The sequence below is a fragment of the Candidozyma duobushaemuli genome (genome assembly GCF_002926085.2).
Source record: "Candidozyma duobushaemuli strain B09383 chromosome Unknown A_B09383, whole genome shotgun sequence".
NCBI lineage: Eukaryota > Fungi > Ascomycota > Pichiomycetes > Serinales > Metschnikowiaceae > Candidozyma > Candidozyma duobushaemuli.
The window spans coordinates 2,186,586-2,196,920 of NW_020289901.1; the positions used below are offsets into that span (position 1 = coordinate 2,186,586).

A 10,335-nucleotide genomic window follows, 5' to 3' on the forward strand; every position below is an offset into this window, starting at 1 on the left:
AGTGATATCAAAAAAAAAAAAAAGCTACCCGTTCCCACACCACACCCAATCACACCACAACGTACCACTTGCTTTGAATTCTCTTCGCCATGGTCTATCGCCCCATGTTCAATGCTGAAAAACTTGTGGCTAGAAGAAAAATGTACCCACACTCTCCCTTCATTAACGGACCCCAGTCTATGAACATCGCTCAACCGTTGTCCAGGGCTTCGACCGTCGCGGAGCTCAGAATCCAGAGACTGTTTCATGACAAACCTTTTCGTTCGGGCTCTCGCTTTCCAAGGATCCCTGGCATGCCAAGTATCCCTGGTATCCCTCGTCCTAAGAGAACTGTGTTCTACTACTCCACCTGGACAAGGAGCGGCAAACGCTTCGTGCCCAACTTGCACCTCTCTCGCCGTCATTTCACCTCGGCTCCCCTGAAAATCAGACACAAGACGAGTAATCTTAAGAGTGGTATTCAGAGACGCTTTTTCTCGACCGAGGCCCGCAAGAAGAGACGGGAGAAGAGACGCTTTGTGCGCTGGTGGACATTGACCTCTTTGGTTATTGTCTTGGGCGGTGTCGCTGCCAAGGCCAGATATGAACGGTACCTCGACGAGGACTACGACGAAAACTACAGTCCGTTCGGAGACCACACTGTCAAGCCCACATCTTGGTCATTGTACGCGTACTCAACGTTACCCTTGAAGACAATGTCCCGTTTGTGGGGCCAGTTCAACTCCATCAATTTGCCTGTTTGGATGAGAAGTCCATCCTACACTCTCTACTCTCGCCTTTTCGGTGTGAACATGGATGAGATGGATGAGCCTGACTTGACGACATACAGCAACTTGTCAGAGTTTTTCTATCGTCGTTTGAGGCCTGGTGTGAGGCCCTTGGCAGACACTGACTTAGTGTCTCCATCTGACGGTAAGGTGCTCAAGTTTGGTGTTATCCAGGATGGTGAAATTGAGCAGGTCAAAGGCATGACCTACTCTATTGACGCCTTGCTTGGCTTGTCTACGACTCGTCTTGCGGCTCCAACCCACTCACTCGAGTTCGACCACAAGGAAGAGCACGAGGCTCTCATCAAACGTGATGAGGAGTTTGCTCGCTTGAACGGGATTTCCTACTCTGTGGATGACCTCATTGGGGGAGAAAGCGAAAACACTCACCACATGAACGAATTGGAGTACAAGGATGAAGGTGACCAAACTGCCAGTGACCGCAAGCCAACTATCGGTAAGGATATCTCTGTGGCTCAAAACTTGACGCCAACACCACTTGAGAAAGTCAGCCAGAGCTCCCACAGAAATCTTTATTTTGCGGTTATTTACTTAGCTCCAGGTGACTACCATCGCTATCACTCTCCTACTAACTGGGTTACAACTTTGAGACGTCATTTCATTGGTGAGCTCTTTTCCGTTGCGCCATTCTTTCAGAAAACCTTGCCTGGCTTATTTGTGCTTAACGAGAGAGTCGCTCTTTTGGGCTACTGGAAGTACGGCTTCTTCTCGATGATTCCAGTCGGTGCTACAAACGTTGGTAGTATTGTTGTGAACTTTGACAAAGACTTGAAAACTAACGACGTGTACGAACACGAGGTCTATCTGAGAAGCTCTAGAGAAGCTTCCCCTAGCGAGACCACTGCGTTGCTCGAGGATGGAAAGAGCATCTCGCTGGGGTCCACGGACAACTCAGGGAACAAACCAAAGAAGTTGAAGAAAAACACCGTCTATGAGGCTACCTACACGAACGCGTCCAAGCTTCTTGGCGGGTTCCCCTTGAAGAAGGGTGAAGAGGTGGGTGGTTTCAAGTTGGGATCCACCGTTGTATTGGTGTTTGAAGCACCAGGTAACTTCCATTTCGATCTTGAGGTTGGTCAAAAGATCAAGATGGGTGAATCTCTCGGTAGATTCAAGTAGCATACTCTTATATCGGCATTATAGATAATATTGGAATGGAACTGTAAGAATTTTCGGTTGCACCGATAAACAGTATAAAAGAAACCAAGTGATAGAAGAAGTCGAATTGCTGAGAGTTTGAGGCAATATTCGGAGCACTTTTTATCGGTTGTGGAGAATGCTAAACAGCGGTAGTGTAATGGACCTATCTGCTTTAGTCAGCAACAACAAAAAAGAAAAGCAGGATGGTACCAGCTATGTTTTATAGTCTAGTTTCAATAAATGTTTACTTTCTAGATTTACTATGACTTCACGAATTTATAGCTTTGCTGCAGATACTTTTCATTCTCCAGAAAGCCACTTACAATTGTGTGTTTCGCAGCCAAAACTGCACTCAACCTACAAATGGTGAGCACTTCAAGCCCCTTAATAAAATCAATAGTCATCTCAAATGCTCTGAAACCAAGGGAGACAAATGTTCACACACTAAGCAAATTCATCTCTTCTACAGTAAGCAAAATATTCAGTTTCAACATCGTTGTTGACCACAGCGGCCAGGAGGGACAGATCGCGAAGCGCACATTTTCTACCATCGACCTGTTTCTCTGCAGTGCTAAGCGTGTTTGGATCTACTCGCTTGATCCACCTTGAGCACACTTTTTTCCTAAACAACTAACCCACCACTATGTCGTTCCTCAACACTATAAGAGGCTTTGGGCGCTCGTCTAAGAAGACTAAGAAGGATTACGAAGCGCCGGGGATCCTTGCGCCTCATGGAAATGGAAACGTCTCGCCCATGAGAAGATCACAACTGCCATCCAAAATGTCTCCGTCAAAACGTGGATCGCAGATTCACTTTGCCCCTTCGTCACCGACAAGGATTTCCAGAATGGCTCGTTCTCGCCTGCCGCAAAGACAGACCTATAGCACATCAGAAACGGAGGAGCCTCCTTTATTCTTGTGTGAGCCGTTCGTCAAGACAGCCTTGGTCAAAGGTTCGTTCAAGACCATCGTACAGCTACCTAAATACGTGGACTACGGGGAATGGCTCTCCCTCAATATTTTCGAGCTTTTCAATCATTTAAACCAATTCTACGGCATCATATCAGACTACATAACGCCCGAACTGAATCCTACAATGAACGCAGGGCCAAACACAAATTACTTGTGGATAGACACTTCTGGGCAGCCCGTGAACTTGCCTGCTGATCAGTATATTGAATATGTTTTGACATGGATATCAAACAAGATCAACGACCAATCAGTGTTTCCCACGAAAGACGGCGGAGCATTCCCTCCCAACTTTATCAAAGACTGCAAAAACATTGTCAGACAAATGTTCAGAATCTTTGCACACATATATCACAATCACTTTGAAAAGTTAGTACATCTATCGCTAGAGGCGCATTGGAACTCCTTCTTCGCACACTTCATAAGTTTCGGCAAGGAATTCAACTTGATAGACAAGAAGGAGCTAGTGCCTTTGTTACCATTGATCGAGAATTTTGAGAAACAGGGGAAAATCATTTAAACTTAGGGACGATGCTTCATATATTTACAGGTTTGGAGCATCTATATACATGCGAAAAATGTAAGGACAATCAGGAGAAGAAGTATTGCGAGTCTCTCACAACCTTCACATCAAGATCGCCCTTTGCTGGAACCTCAGGGAATTTGAGCGGCGCAAGGAACTGGAAGGAGTATTGCGGCGATGTAGTAAGGCCAGCATTATGCAAATCGTAACCCTCAGTGACACTGACAGTGGTTTCGAGATTTTTGCCCTGTTCGACTTCTTCAGGGTTGTCAGAGTTAAGCAACTCTTGTCTTTTCTTCTCGAGGTAAAGCTCGTCGGCGATAGTGAGTGCCCTACCAAGTTTTTGAACAATCTTTCTTCTCACATCCTTCACTTTGATAGCAACATCATGTTCGTGAGGAACAGTCATAACTTGTAAGAAGCCCTTGTAACGTCTCTCAAATTCGTCCTTCAATTTTTGAATCGAGTCTTCTTGATGGATCTCCACAAACTGGTCTCTAATGTGCTTGTTCATCAGATCAACATCACGAGCATGAGTCCAGTAAGAATCGTGAACAGCGGCGAAAGAAAGGCCGTCAGTACCACATGCTTTGGCGGTCATCAACATATGAGTAGCATCCAACGAATGAACGTAATTGGGAGGGAATGCTGCTTGCTGCTTTCTAGCATCAACTTGAGAAACTGCAAATGGATCAGAAATTATAATGTCTTGCAAAGTCGTCTTCACCAATCTTGACTTATCAGTTCTATAAGGCTGAACACATGGCAAACCAAGAGGGTCGTCCAAATGACGGAAGACATATGATGAGGCTTGTTGGCATCCTTGGGATCAGCTTCAAAGTCAACTCTTACAGATTTGGAAATACGCTTGGCAGCTTCTCCCAACCAGTCTTGAATCAAGTGTGCACGCTCGAACAATTCTCTCATCGATGCAAAAACCTGGGTAGTCAAGTAACGAGAGTACTTGGAAAGGTCACTCAAGGTGACGTCGTTGTCAAACATGTGAGTGATCTGCTTTTCAATCTGGGCAACGGCACCAACGTAGGTGACACCGTAAACATTTGTCATGACAGTTTGCTTGACAACCTTTCTGGCAATTCTGCCCTTGAAGAAAATGGCACGTTCGTCACCTGCTTCGGCATCAGCTTCTAAACGTTTTTCAACCAAACCGGCAACGTGGGCGTAAACATCCTGTGGTCTGTCTGCTGGAACCAAGTTGACCTGCTGAGCACCTCCAATGTCACCACCCAATGCTGCATAATGCTGCAAACCGTTACAAGTACCGTCTTGATGAACAGGCATGTACGAAACGAACTTGGTTGGATCCTCAAGTTTGTGGGCCTCGTACAATTCGAAACAGACACCCAAAACCTGCCATGGCTTCTCACCTTTTGTCCACCATTCCTCATTAGCAATAGGGTCTTTTGCTGCTTCAATAATCTTATCCATGTTCTCCTCGGCAAATCTCACACGCTCGTCAAGAGGGGCTTTATCTTTACCGTAGAGGTTTGCGAGATGGATCTTCAACCATCTGAGACCACGCTCTCCAACTTCCTGACCCTCCCAGAACAAGAAAAGCGATCTTGTCACATCACCACCCAAATGGTTAAAGTGAGGTGAAATTGGGTAAGCTCTGCCTCTAAAATCAACGCTATGTGGGAAGAACATCTTTTCACCGACGAAACCTCTTGCAATCTCTAACTTGTAGTTAAGGTCGCACCTCTGAGATCTTAGACCCGCCAGTTCACTCATGATGCTTTTTACCTTGTTGATGTATTCTGTTCTCACAGAGGGTTCTGCATTTGGTGGAGGAGGTTCGGTAAACTTGGGGTCCTCAACAACGGGAGGAATGTCCAAGAACTTCTTTCCAGTATTCCAATAATGAGAGATCACGTCAAGAACCTTGGAGTTCACCGTCCATGCGGTTTCGCCCAAGATATTCAATCCTTTGTAGACTTCGTCTAAATCATGGGCATCTGATGCAGCCTTGACGTATGCAATATTCTCTGCAGAGTCCTTAATTCTCACTAAGTTGGTAGAATTGTACAAGTATCCACCGCTATTATGAGCAGTCCATGGTCTTGGTGGGGACAACATCGGAAGATACGATGGCTGCACAGAGTTTTGGAATGTTTTTCCACCAAGTTGCTTAATAAGATTCTTGTGCAACTTGATGACGCCAACTTTCATGCCCTGACTCACCTGGTATGTATGGTGGAAGGCGTGCTGAAGGCCCTTAACAGGTTTACCTGTGGCAGGATCAGTGCCGCTGACTTGGACCTTGGCGACCTGCAAAAGAGGCATTGCCAACACAGAGCCAAGTTTAGCGTACAAGGTCGTAGTCCACTCCGCATCAAAGGAAGATGAGTCGATATTTCTTCTTTTGAGAAGCTTCTTCAACTGGTTTGAGCTAAGACCCTTCTTCTGAGCAAACTTCTTGTCGGTCTTCATGAGATGCTGACACTTGTATTCGAGCTCGACAGCACGACCAACAGCCAAGATTGCTCTAGCTGTACGCATGCCGTCGGCAATTCCACCTGTGTTGTTAAGCTTGAGCAACTCAAAAATGACGATGAGACAAAGAGTCTTTGGAGAAAGAAGGACAAAATATGGGGCGTAAAACGCTCTGTCAACCATTTCTTGATCATTCTTGTCCAGGGTTGGAATATTGCCGTTAAGAACGTTCTGGCATAGCTTGTGCTCCTCTTCAATATAAGGTAGCATGTCTGAGTACCACTTATAAAGTTGCACGTTAAGGTTCTTGTTCATGGAAATCTCTCCTCTCTGATTAAGGGTATTGAACTCATGGTCCCACTTGGCACGAGCGCCTTCGAGTCCTTTACCTCCAAGTCTCTCTGACGTTTCTCGTTATATGCGTCTAGAATGCGATTGAATTTTTCCTTAGCCTCGGGTTCTTGAGCTGCTTGTAGAATTCGTGACAATTTATCTTGGAACCGGAGACATTGTGAAGCACATGCGAGCCCAAAGTGCTATCGAGATCCTTGAAAAACTGCTCAAGGTTAACGCCGTCAGATTCAAGTCCGAGAAGAGAATGTCTTACGACCTTGATGCCGAAAGAGTTAACAGGGCGTAACTCGACTGCACCATCTTTCTTCAAAGAAGGAGCATCAACATTGTCCTTTGCAAAGTATTCAGGGACGTCTTCCACGACATCTTCCTCTGTGATATCTCCTGGATTTCTCACCTCGTTGAATACTGGAACTAAATCATCAGGCACCTGCAGCTGTTTGAGCGTGGGGTCTTGAAAAATTCTGGTAAGGCCGTCCACCGTGATGACATCCACGTTGTTGAGCATGTTGCGGAACAACGAGCGGTTCTTCTTGGCCTTGTTGAGCCATTTGTCGAAGTGCTCTGGCGAACTCAAACTCTTTCCTAAAAGCACTGCGTAGGTTCTCTCATTAGGCTGAATAGAGAACCTTTTGAGAGCCTTCTGAAGATAGGCTTCCACATCTTCAATAGATGTAGACTCTTCAGCGGCGTAAACTTCCAAGTACTTGTTCAAGGGGTTCACAATGTTCTCTGGCTGCTCGAGTAAGACGAAGAGCGTTTCTAGAATGTTATCTGCTCTCTCAAAGCTCTTGGATGCTAAGAGAGCATCGAGTAAGGAATGAAGATGAACCACGTCTTTAACGAAAGGAGATCTTGACACTGGGTCATGACTGGAGGTCCATGCCACCTGCTTCTTGTCTTCTTCTTTGACCTTACTGTACATTCCAGGCCCAACGTGGTCGAAGCTGGGCGCTTCTATGGAAAGTGAAGGCTTTTTCCCCTTTTTGCCTCGTTTTTTGAGATCATCGACCAACGAGAAGAAATACCGTTCATCAACTGAGGCTGGTTTAGTTGCAGCCGATCCGGCTTTGCGTATGCTATGTCTTAGGAGACCTCGACTTAGGATGCTGGAGCCTCTAAGCATCATGTAATTATGGAAAGAGGGAAGTACTGGAACTTGTCGTAACCTCAATAAAGCTATAAATGTTATAGACGGAAGATGGTTTCGGGTCGGATGAGGTTTCCAGTTTTCTCATCGCAGGCATCCTGTGCAAACTGGAGTGTTCCATCGCAGGCCTTTCGCCACACCTGTACACCACACCATTGGCCACAGTAGAACGATGGCAATATTAGACTTCTGGCGGGAGAAATTTCAATCTAGATAGAAACTTGTGGGTCCTCAAGTTGTGTCGATGGTGATCGCCTCATGTAGCGCAGAGGCCACACTGGCAGCATGCGCTTTCGCAGCGATTTGCAGCCATACCGGTCTTGCTCACCGCTTGCGCTGGCACACTCGCCTCCACATCAAGCACTATCGGAAGGACCTCTCAGAATTGAACATGAGTAGTGATTAGGCGCACCGGGAAAACTACAAACCCATCTCGGCTTGCAATGCCTTTAATGCCTCTTCGTCCTCGTCCTCCTCCTCGGGCTTGTTCTTGTTCACAGTAGGGAAGTTGGGAGTTCCGGTTCCTCGGCCGCAGGAGCCTTCTGTGCTGGAGTCTTGGTTGGAGTATTCTTTTGCTTGCTTTCCTGCTCCTCCTCTTGCAAAGCTGCCAACTCCTCGTCCAATTCGTCTTCGTCCACGTATTCCCCTCCCACAGGACGTGAGATGGCCTCGGATATCTCATCCGCCAATTCAACCTGTTCCCGGATGTCATCCATGGTGTTCTCAACCTTGTCAACATCGTACTCGCCGTGTATTTGCTTCATGGCCAGGGCGCCCTGCTTCATGGCCTTCATGGTCTCCAAGTTCAAGTTGGCGCCCTCAATGGAAGTCAACTGAGTTTCTAACGAGTCAATCTGGTTTTCTATCTTCATCAAATTTGTTTCGTAGCCCTTCTTGCGCTTCAATGCATTTTTGGCAAGAGCCTTGTTGGTGGCAATATGCTTCCGGGCAAGCTTGTCCTGGTCCTCAATCTGGGATTCTAGATGACTGCGTTTCTTGTTGAGCATTTGAATATGCTCTCTCAACTCGACGATTGCCTTCTTCGGCAACTCCTTTTTCTGCTGCTTGTTGCCGCCGAAGATGTAGTTCCACATGATGTCTAGGTCTCTGTGTGCTGTTGGTTTGTCTCAGGATGACAAGCAGGTGAGAGATAAGCCTGAGTGTGGGTTCCCTGTGCAGCACACGACTCAATAGAGGCCCCACCAGCCACCGTTTGATCACTATCTATCGGCCATTGAAATAACTACAAACAATCCGCTTTCTTCTATCACATTACTAGATACATTCCGACGGGCTGGAAAGGGCTGCTGGGTATTGGTGTTTTATTCGCACCTTTGCGCCCCTCTCGGCAGCACTGAGATCATCATACAGAGGCCACCAACTAGCTCACCATGACCCACAAAAAGAAGAAGAAGAGCAATACTCCAAAGATCTTCAAGAACAACCACCTGTTGTTCGATATATGCGCATAGTACTTGAGCAATTCCCTCTGGGCGCCTGAGATATTCATGTCAATGTCCTCAACGTTTTGATCGATTCTTTGGATAGTTTCTCCCTGCTCAGTAACCATAGTAGCCAACTGTTGGAACAAGTTGCCCACTTCGTTAATCGTGGCTTCAATTGTCTCCACAGCACTGTTTCTCTGCTGTAGGTATTCATTGCTTTGCTCTTCCATTAGGAGTAACTGCCTGGTCTGGTCAGGAATCGAGAGGAGCTCATTACCACCGTTTTGTGCCGCTTCCTCTTCCGCCCGACAGTGAGTAAGTATGGGTTTTCGCCCAAATTATGCAATGAGTTGTTGGCACCAGTTCCCCTGCCAGAATCGCCACCGTCGCTTAGCGGAGTCAGAGAGTTCTGTCGTCTATTAGTTGCCGCACTGAGGAAGTTCTCTGTTCTGGTCTTGTTCATAAGCTCGTTCTTCTGTCTAAGCTCCAACACGTTCTTGAATTCACCACTGACATTCTTCATCTTCGAATTAAGTAAGTTCAACACGTTCTTGGAATACTGTGTGACTTGCGAGTCCATCTGAATTGACAGCTCTCCCTTGGCGAACCTCTGAAGGTTCTGAATGCTTTGTTCGATCTTGAATATATCCTGCTTGATCACATACGTCAACTCGCCGATCTCCACAGGCCTGTCGTCAAACAAAGGTTTCTTCTTGGCCAAGAGTGCAAGCTTCAGTAATAGCTCTGTTGTGTGTGCGATGTCTTTAGCTATGATTGAAGCCTGTTGGGAGAATCTTGATTTCTTAGCTGGTTGATTATCCTGCCGCTGAGGGCCTTGCTGTCTTCTGTTTATCTTGTCGTAAGACGACACACATTGCTGGAACTCGAAAGTTCGGTTCTGTATCGCCAGCGACATCTTGCTTTGTGTGGGAGATTAAAGAACCCGTAGATTGAGATTGTATAATGAGATTGTAGAATGAGTAGAATGCTGGTCTTTTCGATTGTGCTGGTGTGCGGATGTTTTGGTCCCAGCCACCAGCATTTGAAGCCACTTCACGTAACCTTGCCTAAGGGCCAAGAATAGAGAATCTTCTTTTCTTTTTCCTGATTATTTTGTCGAACTACTTTTGTATGCTCATGGTGGATTACCAGGATGTGTACCTGCCATTACTCTCGGGCCGTGGAATTAGCGATATGAAGAGTTGAATGGCCCGGTAAGGCAAGTGTCATTCATTTTGGAGTAATGAATTTAGTGACAAGAATTCTCCTTTCTTTGAATGCTTCAGTAGTAAATATGGACATATAGGTGAAGTTGGGCCTACATTAGAGCGCAAAGTAAAGGATGCGAGAATAAAAGGACACAGAAATCTGCTGAATTGAGGTAATTGTGGTATAGAGAGAAAGTAACTCAAAACTCTAAACTCAAATTAACGGGTACACATATAACAGTCAGCTAATAATTGGTATGTGTAGTGTTTAGGTGACTTTCACATTTATTGCAGTCGTTATTTC

The 10,335-nt window shown here is 46.1% G+C and overlaps 3 protein-coding genes across 3 annotated transcripts; 2 read left to right on the forward strand and 1 right to left on the reverse strand. All coding sequences in view use genetic code 12, as the record gives it.

Annotated features, from left to right (window-relative positions):
• Positions 1–89: 89 nt before the first annotated feature.
• PSD1 (phosphatidylserine decarboxylase 1) lies at positions 90–1,907 on the forward strand (the record flags this gene model as incomplete). The annotated part of the gene is made up of 1 exon (XM_025479568.1): positions 90–1,907. One exon carries the CDS (start codon positions 90–92, stop codon positions 1,905–1,907), a length of 1,818 nt encoding a protein of 605 aa, XP_025339041.1.
• A 664-nt stretch (positions 1,908–2,571) lies between these two features.
• MOB2 (Mob2p) lies at positions 2,572–3,417 on the forward strand (the record flags this gene model as incomplete). The annotated part of the gene is made up of 1 exon (XM_025479569.1): positions 2,572–3,417. The coding sequence occupies one exon, from the start codon at positions 2,572–2,574 to the stop codon at positions 3,415–3,417; it is 846 nt and encodes a 281-aa protein (XP_025339042.1).
• A 70-nt stretch (positions 3,418–3,487) lies between these two features.
• RPO41 (DNA-directed RNA polymerase) lies at positions 3,488–9,739 on the reverse strand (the record flags this gene model as incomplete). The annotated part of the gene is made up of 7 exons (XM_025479570.1): positions 3,488–4,156; positions 4,192–6,222; positions 6,243–6,326; positions 6,383–7,175; positions 7,877–8,485; positions 8,779–9,092; positions 9,134–9,739. 7 exons carry the CDS (start codon positions 9,737–9,739, stop codon positions 3,488–3,490), a joined length of 5,106 nt encoding a protein of 1,701 aa, XP_025339043.1.
• Between the last annotated feature and the right edge of the window lie 596 nt (positions 9,740–10,335).